Here is a 14650-nt window from a genome sequence, read left to right as displayed (position 1 = left end):
CTTGGACGAGACATCAGGTTGCAGTTCCACAGGGTTGAGACCACATTTTCCCCACAGATTCTGCTATCAGACCCACTTCTCTCACTCTTGTTCTCCCCTCCAAACCACTTTGGTGTCAGTCCCATACATACATACACATGTCGTGGACTTGTCTATGGAAGTCCTTCAGCTGTAATTTCTAACCTGGGCATAAAACCACAGGTCATTTCTCACTACCACATGTGTGATGCCATCTTGCCCCTGTAAATTAAAACCCCTCAAACCATGAAGGTATGCCACTGGGCGGTTCTAGGGACTTTACCAAGTGACTTTGACACCTGAGATGCACAGGAACCTCTGGGGGGAGCCATGCAGCCCAGCTGCGGGCATCCTTGTGGGTTTAAACAACAACAACAACAACAACAACAAACTTCCAGGATGGGGTGGTCCTGGAAGCCCACTGAGTGTCTCTCGTCCCCTCTGCCAGGGAGCCAGTATGCTCAGCCAGTGTGCTCAGCAGTGAGTACCTGCGCCAGTTAGAAAAGCCTCCAAACACGGGGTCCTGAAGGGCAACCATGAGCACCACCACCCCAAGGCACCCCCAATTTATTTATTTTTCTTAGAAAGATTTATAGTGAGAAGCATCTTCCATCCACTGGTTCACTCCCCAAATGGCTGCAACGGCTGGAACTGAGCCGATCCGAAGTCAGGAACCAGGAGCTTCTAGGTCTTCTACATGGATGCAGGGTCCCAAGGATTTGTGCCATCTCTACTGCTTTCCCAGGCCATAAACAGACAGCTGGATTGGAAGTAGTCCAGCCAGGATACGAACTGGGGCCATATGGGATTCCAGCACATGCAAGGCAAGGACTTAAGCCACTAGACTATCATGATGACCTTTTTTAAAAAAAAATCAACCAATGGTGCCCGGCACAGTAGTTTCTGGCTCCTGGCTTCAGACTGGCTCAGCTCTGGCCATTGCAATCACTTGGAGAGTGAACCAACAAATGGAAGATCCTTCTGCCTCTTTTTCTCTCTGTAAATCTGACTTTCCAATAAAATCAATAAATAAATCTTTTTTAAAAATCAACCAGTAGGAAGAAAAACCTGTCAGTGAACATATACTGGAGGACAAAAACTAATTTACCTCAACCTGATACCACTTTTTTTCATTAGACCTTAATATGCATTTTAGGAAGTTCTGCTGAAGTTTCCAATTACTCATTTCTATTCTTCCTAAAGTCGTAGCCATTTCTTTTTTTCTCAGTTAGGGATAGATGATAGAAATCATTCATTTGCCATCACTTGTTCTCAGTACTTAGGGCTCTTATCAGAAAAAGGTCAATTTCTTGTTCAAATGACCTGCAAACTAAAGTTTCTTGCAGTAATGAGGCTTTGTGGTTTAAATGAATCTCCATACAGAATGAGTGCTGTGTACATAAAAGACACACATAGTTAAATAATATGACACAATAATATGTCAATCTGAGTCACTGGTTGCTGGAACAGGGCTTCAGAACCTTTGAGTTACAGGAGTTTATTATTGCTTTATTTTTTTTAAATACTAGTCAGGTGAGCTTTGAGCTGGAACGGGGCACCAGAAAGACTAGCTGTGTCATGAGAGGGTTAAAACGTTGCAAGAATCTAGTCTCCCAAGAAAGACTGGAAGGGTGGGAACTGAATCGATCCCACGACCAATGATTTCATCACCAAATATGCCCACTCCAGACACCAGGGCTGTATGGAGCTTCCAGGTGGCAAATGCATTGAGGTTGAGCAGTGACACACTGACTACAGAGAAGGGACAGGGTACTTCCACTTCCTCCTAGACTTCCTCTTATTTAGTATGCCTTATGACCAAGCTAGAATTGTAGAACTTTGAAGCATTCTGCAAATGGGTCCAATGAATTGTGGACCTATGAAGTGTTGCAATCTTGGAACTTACAGCTTGTCCAAAGCTTGGGTGGCCTGGAGAATGAGCCCTTACACCTATGTTAGTGTAGGGCCGATGCCAGGACTAAAGGTACTGACCTTGGCATACTTTGGGGTGAGACAGAATAAAGGCTGAAACTTAGATTTAGTGACAAAACCACAAAAGGTCATCCAATCCTCCTGATGCTGGGCTTTCTGTAAGCAGTCAATTCACCAGTTTAGGGACCCTCTTGTTGAAATTCCCAAAGCCAGATCTTTCAAGCCAGTAAGGTCAGCTTTCAAAATTAATGTCCAATATTGGCCTAAAGGCATTGTCCACCAAATGAAGTTTTGACTGAACATTGAAGGCACATGTTTATTCCAATGACATCCTCAAAGGGTTCACTTTTCTTTTCTTTTTTTTTTTTAATAAAATTTTATTTTCACATTCTTTACATAGTTAATTAGGGTAAGAAGGTTCAAGGGCTACAGGAAAGTGGATAATACTAGTATGTTTTCCATATTGTTTCCTTCATGTTTAAAGGGGGTATTAAGGGAGAAGGCCCACCCAATTTCCCACCCTCCCCAGGTCCCGGATGTAGGGCATGCCCTGAGGATCTTGCTCAAATGGTTTTGATATTGCAACAGTTATGAATTGCTGTCAATCTTGCCACTCCAAGCACTATGCGGTCTTTGAAAAATCCACTGATTGACATAGTCCACCATAGCTGAGATGGTTGGTTGACCTGTTTCGTCTTCTCTCTTTTCTTCGTCAGGGTTCTGAGTCCAGCATTTAATTAGGAAGATCTCCAAAGAAACTTCTTGTATGTGCTAACAAGTACAGGGCCTGGCACCGTCCATCGCTCCAATCAGCTGGTGGTTGCAATTGCTGGGTTGGTTCTGTTCTCACTCCCGACTTCCACTGGAACCAATGGGTGTTGCAGTCCAGCCTGGTTCTGCCCAGCACATACTTGGCCCTCACATAAACCAGTGGGAGCTGCAGCCTAGTTGGAGCGACCCACAATAACCGCCCCAGGCCCACCCCCTACCCTGGTTTGCCAGTAAGTGTAGCAGTAGTCCAGTCTGTCCCACACCCCATTCCACCCCAGCCGCTGTCTTAGTTTTATGTCCTCCTGTGGAAGTGGCGACCCAAGAGGGATGAGCCCACTATTTCCCTCCCAGGCCTCTCCCACTCCCAGATTCCAGCTGATGCTGCGTCTAAGCCCAAACAACCCTCGCCCACTTTAATTTTGTTTGCACCAATAGGAATAATCCGCCCAGCCCGGCTTTTCCCTGATCTAGTCCACATGGGGCGTGCAGGTGTGGTAGCTCTGCCTAGTCCGGTCTGCCCCCATCCCAGCCCATGCTCTCCTGCGGAAGTAGCTGTCCTGCAAAGGAACCCTTCCTTATTCCCCTGCCAGCTCTGCCCACTTCCTTTCTTAATCTCAGGCTGGTTGGGCGCTGCGGTCCCCTCCGGTACAGGCAACCTCACCTCGGCATTCCATATTGTGCACTAGTCTTTGTTGCGACCAATCCTAGGTCGACCCACACTGGTGCCTGGATTTGCCAGTGGATGATGTGGACAGATTCAGCCTGGTCTTGCCCCCACGTCTGCCAATTGTATGCCAGTGTGTAGCTTTCCATGGCCTTTTCTGGGCTGTTACCTATCATGTTTCTTGCGCTGACCTGCCGGGTCTGTGTCCTGCCAGAGGAGTTGCCCAGGCTCCTCCATCAGAACCTCTCCCAATGCCAGGTTTCACGCTTACCAGTGGGTCCATGAGCCAACCCTACTCAGTCCACCTCCTGTCATAGCAGGAACTGTGGCTTTTCCTGACTGGCCTTCCACCCAATCTGGTTCTTGTTGTTGGATGTTCCAGCCCAGCCATGGTTTGTCCATACCCACGTATGGCTCACATGTGGCTCAATAGGGGTTTGAGACCTTGCCTAGTCCATCCCACATCTGCCCTGGTCCTCCAGAACACCAGGGGGAGTCGGGGTCCGGCCCAGTTCGGTGCATCCAATCCCAGTCCACACTTGTGCCAAGGGAGACTACACCTGTTTCCAGATCAGAACGCAGCCCCTCTTCCAGGCCACTCGCCTCTTGGTGAGAACCTCAGCCCAGCTAGGGTTGCCCCTTTTGCTCCCCATCCGGGTCTGTTCCCAGCCATAGATTACTTGCCTGCCAATGGATGCTCTGACTCAGCTTGGCACAGCCCCTCCCCATCCCGAACGCTGCCTTAGACACTATGGCTAAGCGTCCCTAGCTCCCGCAGACCAGTAGGTACAAGAGCCTAGCTTGGCATGACCTCTGCTCCCTCCTGGTTTCTAGTTTTACTTGTGGGCTAAGGTTTGCTCAGTTCTGCCTGATCTACTCTGTTCCATTACCTGTTGACACATTAGCCAGCTGTTGGAGCTACTTTTGCAGGACAAGCCCCAAACCATAGCTTCTGCATGGACTGGTATTTGGTGCTCAGCATTATTAGTGATTACAAGTTTTGCAAAGGAAGAGTTACTGCCTGTTTCAGGTCCAAGAAGCACAATGGGTTCAACCTGGAGCTAATTAAGCAGCAACTCAAAGAACCAAATCCCTAGAGCTTCCCGGCCAGGCGGCCAATAGGCGGAGCCTGGCAACAAATGGCACACTGGTGGGTGGTCTACTCACCCCGAAGGAAGCAGCCCCCGAAACCCAGCAGACCCGGGGTCGCGCCCCTCCCAAATCCCATTCTCCGCCCCATGAAGGCAGCAGGTGGGTCCCGGACCTGCCCAGTCCCGGAGGCCTCCCCCCTCGGTCTACTCACCCCGAAGGAAGCAGCCTCCGAAACCCAGCAGGCCCGGGGAAAACAGCTCACCATGTGCACATGGTGGCTGTCTGGGATCCAGGCATGAGACGCCCCGTCCTGAGACCCACCAAGGGTTCACTTTTCAAATGCCAACCCTATAATGCAGCTTTACTGAAACAATGTCATCACAACTACCAGGAAGGCCACAGGCATTCCAGAGGTTGTTGGGTTCCTATGGGACATCTGGAGGAGGCTCCTGGCTTTGGATTAGCTCATCTCCAGCTACTGCAGCCTTTTGGGGAGTGAACCAACAGGTGGAAGGTGTGTGTTTATTGCGTGTGTCTGTCCTCTCTGTAAAATTGCCTTTCAATAAAACTAAATAAATATTTTTTAAAAAAAAATACCCTAATACAGCTAGGGGGGAAATAATAAAGCCAGGTTCTCCACCCTGGCTAGATATTAAAATAATACAGGGAGTTTTTATTTTTCCTAAGATCAGTGATAAAGCTCCTATCTCTCCACTGAGTCACTTTCTACGGGACCAGAACACTGGCTGACTTGGGCCAGCGTGGAGTTGAAAGCTAGGATCGGGCCCGGCGCGGTGGCTCAAGTGGTTAAAGGTCCTCGCCTTGCACACCCGGGATCCCATATGGGCGCCGGTTCTAATCCCGGCAGCTCCGCTTCCCTTCCAGCTCCCTGCCTGTGGCCTGGGAAAGCAGTCGAGGACGGCCCAAAGCTTTGGGAACCCTGCACCTGCGTGGGAGACCCGGAAGAGGCTCCTGGCTTCGGATCGGCATAGCATCGGCCCGTTGCGCTCACTTGGGGAGTGAATCATCGGACGGAAGATCTTCCTCTCTGTCTCTCCTCTCTGTGTATCCGCCTTTCCAAGAAAAAATAATAAAAATAAATCTTAAAAAAAAAAAAAAAAAAAGAAAGCTAGGATCTCCATCTGGGTCTCTCACACGGGTGGCCAGGGCCCAGTGACTCCAGTCATCCCCTGGTGCCTGCCATTGTGCACATTATCGGGAAACCAGAATCAGGGGCAGATCAGGACTGCAATACGAAAGGCTAGCATCCCAGTTGACATCTTGACAGCTAGACTGATCATCCATTTCCAAACTGTTCAGAAAACAATTGGTTTGGGCCCTGCCCTCTCATCCTTAGTCCTACTGATTTAGAGTCTTATATGGTCTTAAGGATGGCTAGATGATTCTATAAAATGCCATGGGTGAGAGCCCTTGTTATAAACATAGAAGCACCTCCACAAAGGTATGTTTCCCATAAGAAAAACAAGCCTTTCATATTTTGTTTTGTTTCATTTTGTTTTAAAGACTTATTTATTTTTATTACAAAGTCAGATATACAGAGAGGAAGATCTTCCATCCAATGATTCACTCCCCAAGTGAGTGCAACGGCCGATGCTATGCTGATCCGAAGCCGGGAACCAGGAACCTCTTCCGGGTCTGCCACATGGGTGCAGAATCCCAAAGCATTGTGCCATCCTCGACCGCTTTCCCAGGCCACAAGCAGGGAGCTGGATGGGAAGTGGAGCTGCCGGGATTAGAACCAGCGCCCATATGGGATCCCAGCGCATTCAAGGCAAGGACTTTAGCCACTAGGCCACTCTGCCAGGCCCTCATGTTTTGTTTTTCAAGATTTATTTATTTTTAAAATTGGCAAGTCAGATATACAGAGGAAGAGAGAAAGAAAGGAAGACCTTCCATCCCCAAGTAGCTACTATGGCTGGAATTGAGGGCAACCAAAGCCAGAAGCCAAGAGCCAGGACCCTCCTCCAGGTCTCCCACGACGGTGCTGGATCCACTGGTAAATGCCAAGGTGACGTGGGCCATGCCAGACTCGCCACAGTGCCCAACCAGCACACATAAGAACCAGGGAGGGAGGGAGTAAAGTTAGTAGGGGAAATGAGGAGGGCCCCCTGCCTGAACACCTCACCCACTGGAGATGGAGGCAGACCAGACCAGGCAGGGTTGCAACACCTGTTGACCTCATGTGAGCTAGATCAAGGAAAAGCCAGGCTTGGTTGACTGTCCCTACTGGTGCAAGCATAAATCAGAGTGGGTGAGGGTTGGTTGGGTTTTGCCCCAGCATCAGAGGGCAGATGCTGGCACATGGTGGCCTAGCAGTTAAAACTTTAGGCTTGAATGCACCAGGATGCCATATGGGCACCAGATGTAATCCCAACAGCCCCACTTCAGGTCCAGCTCCCTGCTTGTGGCCTAGGAAAGCAGTCAAGGATGGCCCAAGGCCTTGGGACCCTGCAGCCATGTGGGAGACCTGGAACAAGTTGCTGGCTCCTGGCTTCGGATCGGCTCAGCTCTGGCCATTGCAGTGACTTGGGGAATGAATCATGGGACAGAAGATCTTCCTGTCTCTCCTCCTCTCTGTATATCTGACATTCCAATAAGTTTTTTTAAATTAAAAATAAAATATGATAGGCAACTGTATAGGCACACTGGTATAGTTAACACAAATTTGACAGTAACCAGGCCCAGAATGCCTACCAGGTATTAGTTGCTTTTTATCCCAGCAGTTTAACATTTGCCTGTGTACAATGCTATACAGGCAGCAGCATACAGCTGGGGTAGCTTCTCCACTTCTAATCCAGTCCCTGCAGATTGTCAGAAAGCAATTGAAGATGGCCCAAGATGGGCCCATGTCACCCACATGGGAAATCCAGATGGAGTTGAAGATTCCTAACGTTAGCCTGGTTCAACACCAGCAATTGTAGCTACGTGGGGAGTAATGCAGCATTTGGAAGTTTCTCTTTCTCTCAACTTCCTGCCTTTCACATAAATAAATGAAAGAAAAAAAAAATCAATCTGAGGAGTCTAAGCAAGTTATGGTGGCATAGCATTTAGGCCACAATCTACTCACAATCTACTGCCCCTTTAGTCAGATAACAGGTGAGAGACGTAGGAACTGTTGTCATTTGGAGAGTGAACCAGCAGATAGAAGATGCTCTGTCACTTTGTATAATAAAAACCTTAAAAAAAAAAAAAGCGAAAATTGTAGGAGTTTATCATCCTAGGACATGCTGAAGTTTTGCTATTTAGTTTCAAGTTTATACATATTTAAGAAAAAATTTTTAAAGATTTATTTGTTTTTATTACAAAGTCAGATATACAAAGAGGAGGAGAGACAGAGAGGATGATCTTCTGTCTGATGGTTCACTTTCCAAGTGACCGCAATGGCTGGAGCTGAGGCAATCTGAAGCCAGACGCCAGGAGCTCTTCTGGGTCTCCCTCGCAGGTGCAGGGCCCCAAGACCTTGGGCTGTCCTCAAATGCTTTCCCAGGCCACAAGCAGGGAGCTGGATGGGAAGCAGAGCCGTGGGGACTAAAATCAGCGCCCATATGGGTTTCTGACATATACAAGGCAAGGACTTTAACCATTATGCTATCACACTGGGCCCAATATTTAAAAAAATTTTTTTTAAAGATTTACTTTTATTGGAAAGTTAGATATACAAAGAGGAGGAGAAACAGAAAAAATAAATTTTCTGGCCTGGCACGATAGCCTAGTGGTTAAAGGCCTCGCCTTGCATGCAGCAGGATCCCATATGGTAGCTGGTTCTAATCCTGGCGGATTAAAATAAATAGTAAAGCCAATCTAACAGTACACTCTCCCTTAGCCTTGGAGTGACTTCCTGTATCAGAAAATATCCCCCTTTAAACATGAAGGAAACAATTTGGAAAAAATAATAGTCTTACCCATTTTCCTGTAGCCCTTGAACCTTTTTTTTTACCCTAATTAACTATGTAAAGATTGTCAAAAAAAAGAAGAAGAAAGAAAGAAACCAAAGCACCATTTCCAAAGGATACCCAAAGGTTCTAGATATATCCAAATTATAAAATAAAGGACCTTTTCCATTCCAGGAGCATCTTTCATTTACTTTATCTTGCAAAGAGTGGAATTGTGGTCTAACATATCTCAAAAAACAGTTGTAAGGCATTGGTATTTATTGTCCCAGAAGTGACATTATCTGGCTTCCAGATGTCAACCACTGGGAAGAAATTTTGGACCCAAACTATCTTCTGTGGGTATCAGCATGTACTTGCCAAGGTGGCTCAGTCAGCCACTGTCAAGGTGGGCCTCTTTGCTAGAGCAGGCAACTCCTTGGCTCCATTACAGCTTGTTACAAGAGAAAGCTAGAGGGCCTGGCAGAGTGGCCTAGCGGCTAAAATCCTCACCTTTAACACGCTAGACCGCATATGGGCGCCTGTTCTAATCTCAGCAGCTCCACTTTCCATCCAGCTCCCTGTTTGTGGCCTGGGAAAGCAGTTGAGGACAGCCCAAAGCTTTGGGACCCTGCACCTGCGTGGGAGACCCGGAAAAAATCCTGGCTTCGGGGATCAGCACAGTACCAGCTGTTGCGGTCACTTTGGGAGTGAAACATCGGATGGAAGATCTTCTCTGTCTCTCTTCCTCTCTGTATATCTGACTTTGCAATAAAAATAAATATTTTTAAAAAGAAAAAGCTAGAGATGGGGTCAGTGATGACAAAACATGACCGTATTGATCATAATAACTGGCATAGGTGAGTCTGCCACTGACCTGCGCCAGATATAAGCTGGTGGGTACCATTCCCCGGCCTGGCCTAAGCTGCTCTCTATGGTGGTTCTTGCGCTCACCTGCAGGGACTGTGTCCTGCCAGAGGAGTTTCCTAAACTCCTCCATCAGAACCTCCTCAGGTAAAGCTCTCAACGTGGATAAAACACCACTGCTTGGGGTTACGGAGACTAGGGAGCTCACTTCCGGGCCAGTTCACGAGTTCAAGACCCTGGCCTCCTGGTTGTTTTCTCACAGCCCCAGCGGGTTACTGGAGGGCGTGGCGGTGGGGGCGCGTCGGAGGAGGATTAATCAAGTTGAAATTATCAGAGTAGGAACGCTCCTATGGCCTTTCCCAACCAAAGAGGCCTTTTTCAGTCTTCCCTGCCCTACCCCTAATCCCCAGCTAATAAAACAACACCAGACATTTTTCCTCACAGAAGCCTGAAAAGACCGTACTATTTTATTTAACGGCTGAATTTTTACCCAAAGGAAGCTACAACAAGCAGATGAGCCTCAGGAAAGAGCCCAAGAAACACGAGAAACAAAGGAGCGAGGAACAGTCACAAAATGGAGGACCAGGGACCGTGGGGGCGGGGGGAGGGGGAAGCCGCAAGGGTGTAGTCCATCCTAAGCCGGAAGTCAAACTCAACTCCAACTCTTCTGCGCTATTGGCTGGATGCATACCGTTTTTCCTTTTCCATTGGCTACCGGTTGTTACTCTGAATCAAAACAGCCAATCGTGTAGCGCCCTGGGAAAAGCCCGCCCTTCGACAGAGAGGAGGAGCCACTAGCAGCAGGAAAAGCAGGGCGCATGCGTCAGCGCGCGCTGCGCCGGTTAAATGCGGCCGCGACCGGGAGGAGGGATCACTGTGTATGAATATTGATTACGCAGCGCCGTTCCGCTCCGCGCCGAGCGCCCGCCCCTCTCGACTGCCGACGCTCTCTGCTCGCGTTCGGGCTCGCGATGGGGAAGAAGTCCCGGGCGGTACCCGGCCGCAGGCCCATCCTGCAGCTCTCACCGCCCGGCCCCCGGAGCAGCACTCCGGGACGCGACCCGGAGCCAGAGGCTGACGCCGAGACGGACTCGACGGCCGCGGCTGCTGGCCAGGCAGCCCCGGTGACGACCACGACGGCCGCCGCCACGGCGGCCCCGGAGGACTCCGCGTCCGAAGGTGGAGGTAAGTGATGGTGACGGGGAGGCCCGTTGGCTTCTCCTTGTAGAGATCGAAACTCGAGTCCGGGGCTTTGCGGCCTAGACCTCTCGGGGCGGCCGGTGCTGAATCCCGTGAGGACGAGAACCCCGAGGGGCATGCCGCCCAGGTCCGCTGCCGAGGCCTGTCTGCTCGGGGCCCGCGAGGAGCGCGGCGGAAGAGACCCGCCGTTGCTTCCCGGGGCGCCATCTCTGCGGCAAGCTCGGCCACGGGAGCGTTTGAATCCGGACAAAGGTCCGGGGCCCTCCGGGGCCTGGGAGGAGTCCCCGGGTGGGTCTGGAGAACGTAGCGGGGGAGCGGGTGGTGGTGCTTTGGGGTGTGCGGGTGGTGTTGCTTTGGGGTGTCCGCGTGCCCGAGGCTCGTGGCGGTGGAACCCTGGGCTTGGCCACGCGTGGTCGGCTTCCCTACGTTTTTGTTGAAAACTGAGACGGAATGATTAGCTCTTTCGTTTTATTTAATTGTCCACTCAAATTGCATTACGTTTCCCAGAAGTCCCTGGAGAAGGGGGAGTTTGTGGGTTCCTTTTGCACTGGCCCAGGTCTTGCAGGGCGAACGGCCAGGTCGGAGCGGTGACCCCACTGCCCAGGGCCCCGGGGCGGCGTGGACCGCGTGGCGGTGTGCGTTTGCAGGTCTTGCAAGGTGTTTCTGTACGGTTGTTGAGATGCCAGCTTTGTGGAAGTCGTTTGGCTCATGCAAGACGTTCCAACAGTCCGCACCCCGAGACGTTCTAGTCCGGAGAGGTCACGGCCAAGGCGGCCTTGTCACATGCACTCTCTGACTGCAGACTCCTGGTGCGTTTCTCCCTGCAGATGAGCAAGAAGTGGTGGTGGACGTTCCCAGAGTAATTCCGAATCCTCCAAAGCCGGTCATGACTACCAGGCCCACAGCCGTTAAAGCAACAGGTAGAAATTTTGTCCTCTCCCTCCCCCATCTTTTCCAGACTATCTTTTATGACGTTTAAATAAGCCTTTTACAGGGAGTGTTTGTTGAATGCTCAGTGTTGATTATATTTTTACCCATGAGGTGGAACCTAAAATCTTGGTGAGATACTAAGAAGTGAAAAATTGGTTCCTTTTCTCTGTACCCCAAATGCTCTACTTCAAATGCTGGTTTATAACTTTAACACTCTTGTTTTGATCGCTACCTAGCAGATGTTTATGGAGCTGAAAATTGGTCCTATTAAATGTTTACGTGCAAAGAAAATTTTGCAACTGGTTTTGTAGACAAACCTGGGTTAATATCGTCAAGTCATACATAGTCACTCTTAAGATGTTAGGAGAATCATTAAGTGGACTGAACTTCACTCATCTGTAAAGTGGAACTTAAATAACCCTGGCCTTTCTTTAATAATTAAAATGAGTAATGGGTGTAAAGTTTTCAGATACTAAGTGTCACCTATGGGTATTTTTCTTCCCTATTTTGAAAGATGAAATGTTTTTGATATTAGATACTCTATAACTAGTAGTAATTTCATGTTTTGCCTGGAATACTTTTAATTTGACCCTGAAAGAATATGTTTATTCTGTCCCTTCCCACTACTTGTCACTATAAAAAAAAAATTAGTGGGTTAGAAAAGTTACAACATGGTTGTGAAAGGAATTTCAGAACAGGTGTTAACATTTTTTTATGGTACAGTTCCATAGATTTTGGGATTTCCCTTACCTCCTCCCCAAAAATCCTTCCCCTATATTAATTATTGAGTTCGCCTATATTAACATAGTAGTAATAGTTCTTTATAAACAATCGTAAGTCCATCATTGTGGCCATGGACAATGGCAGAGTCCAGCATCCTATTGTCAAGATACAGTTAACAGTTGCATGGGGAGTCCATCTTTGATCTGGAAGTAGAGATACATACTGCATTGTATCCTCACATCTGGATATGACAGTATCCATTACACAGTTACATCCCCTTAAATGAAAATCAACAACAGGAAGAAAAGCAGAAATTTACAAGGGTGTTAACATTTTGTGCTTGCAAAATTCATATTTTATTTGAGTTTTCTGACACTTGTGTAAAGTGTAAAATTCAGATGTCCCTGGGAGCAATGACGTCGGTGGTTTTGCCAGGCGGGGTCTGTGCTCTGAGCACCAGCATCTTTAGCCTTCTTTCCTTCTACCCTACCAGCAGCATTCCCAGCATTGTTGTCTTACTCACTGGTAGGTGTAATCAAAGGAAGAAGGTTGTTTTCGTTGTTTGTATGGTTTCATGTAGTTAGCAGAATACGTTAAGAAATTGATTTCTGGGTCTGGCCCAATAGCCTAGCCACTAAAGTCCTCACCTTGCACGCACTGGGATCCCATATGGGCGCTTGTGCTAATCCCGGTGGCCCTGCTTCCCATTCACCTCCCTGATTATGGCCGGGGAAAAAAGTCAAGGACGCCCAAACCCCTGGGCTTCTGCACTCATGTGGGAGTTTTTGGCTCTGGTTTTCTGACATGTTCAGCTCCTGCCATACCGGCCTCTTGGGGTGTGAATCAACACACGGAAGATCTTCCTCTCTGTCTCTCCTCCTCTCTGTATATCTGACTGTCCAATACAAATACATAAATCTTAAAAATACAAAAAACTATTTTCTGGGGCTAATGTCATGGCATAGCTATAAAGCGATCTGATGTGGGTGTCAGTGTGAGTCCTGGATGTTCCACTTGCCTCCTGTGCAGCTTGCTGTAATAGCCTAGGAACAGTAGTGGGAGGTGGCCCAAGTGCTTGGACCTGCCACCCTAAAGGAAACCCAGGAGGAGTTCTGGGCTTCTGTCTTCAGGCTGGCCTGGTCAGCCATTGCGCCCATCAGGGGAGGGAACTAGCGGATGGCAGAGTGCTCTCGTCTTTCCTCCTCTTCCTTTGCATTCCCCCCCATCCTCTTCTATCTGTAAGCTCTGACTTTAAAATAAACAAATCTTTTTTAAAATCAGTTTATTTAGATTTTGGTTAAAGGATTTAACTTTTTATAATTTATTTTTTATTGGAAAATCAGATTTTCACCAAAATAAATCTTTAAAAACATAATTTTTTTTAAGATTTATTTTATTTTTATTGGAAAGGCGGATATACAGAGAGGAGAGACAGAGAGGAAGATCTGTCCGATGATTTACTCGCCAGGCGGCCGCAAGGGCTGGAACTGAGCCAATCCAAAGCCAGGAGCCTCCCACGCGGGTACAGGGTACCAAAGCTTTGGGCCGTCCTCGACTGCTTTCCCAGGCCACAGGCAGGGAGCTGAATAGGAAGTGGGGCTGCCAGGGTTAGAACTGGCGCCCATATGAGATCCCAGGCGTGCAAGGCGAGGACCTTAACCACTGCGCTACCGCGCTGGCTCCCCCTCAAAAAAATAAATAAATTTTTAAAAAGGTGGGGGCATACCTGGTGCAGTTCCATGGCTGAGCACCAGGGGTCTGAAGTTCCTGTGCTGCATATCCTCCACGCCCTTTGGAGAGGATCTATAGCTGTTCGGTTTCTTTCTTTTTTTTTTTTTTTTTTAAGATTTATTTATTTTTGGGCCCGGCAGAGTGGCCTAGCAGCTAAAGTCTTCACCTTGAACGCGCCGGGATCCCATATGGGTGCCAGTTCTAATCCCAGCAGCTCCATTTCCCATCTAGCTCCCTGCTTGTGGCCTGGGAAAGCAGTCAAGGACGGCCCAAAGCTTTGGGACCCTGCACCCATGTGAGAGACCCGGAAGAGGTTCCTGGCTCCTGGCTTCGGATCGGCATAGCTTCGGCCGTTGCACTCACTTGGGGAGTGAATCATCGGATGGAAGATCTTCCTCTCTGTCTCTCCTCTCTGTATATCTGACTTTCCAATAAATAAATAAATCTTTAAAAAAAACAAAAAGGTTTCGGAGAGGAGGAGAGACAAAGAGGAAGATCTTCCGTCCGATGATTCACTCTCCAAATGAGCGCAATGGCCGGTGCTGCGCCGATCCAAGGCCAGGATCCCAGATCTTTTTTTTTTTGGATCCCAGATCCTTTTGCAGGTCTCCCACGTGGGTGCCGGGTCCCAATGCTTTGGGCTGTCCTGGACTGCTTTCTCAGGCCACAAACAGGAAGCTGGATGGGAAGTGGAGCCGCCGGACTAGATCCGGCGCCCATATGGGATCCCAGTGCGTTTAAGGTGAGGGCTTTAGCCGCTAGGCTATCGCGCCGGGCCCTGTTCAGTTTCTAAAAGTTAAGTTGGAGAGGTAAAGTGCCAGAGAGGGTTTCA

At 48.6% G+C, this 14650-nt stretch overlaps 1 protein-coding gene across 2 annotated transcripts in view; it reads left to right on the top strand.

The window, feature by feature from the left end:
• Nucleotides 1–10173: 10173 nt before the first annotated feature.
• The window catches only part of FNBP4 (formin binding protein 4), a 35395-nt gene continuing 30918 nt past the window's right edge, over nucleotides 10174–14650 (top strand). Inside the window, exons 1-2 of one of the 2 annotated variants that reach the window (XM_040980255.1) lie at nucleotides 10174–10413; nucleotides 11262–11354. In XM_040980255.1, the coding sequence (XP_040836189.1) occupies nucleotides 10206–10413; nucleotides 11262–11354 (301 nt within the window). In that variant the 5' untranslated portion in view covers nucleotides 10174–10205. Of the gene's footprint in view, nucleotides 10420–11261; nucleotides 11355–14650 lie in introns of both variants that reach the window. The other variant, XM_040980254.1, reaches the window with a different exon arrangement.

This window comes from Ochotona curzoniae, unplaced genomic scaffold (assembly GCF_017591425.1).
Source record: "Ochotona curzoniae isolate NIBS_2020 unplaced genomic scaffold, NIBS_Ocur_1.0 contig_3432, whole genome shotgun sequence".
NCBI classification, from domain to species: Eukaryota; Metazoa; Chordata; class Mammalia; order Lagomorpha; family Ochotonidae; genus Ochotona; species Ochotona curzoniae.
The sequence above is the reverse complement of the archived record's forward strand: the minus strand, read 5'-3'. Positions and strand labels throughout refer to the sequence as shown.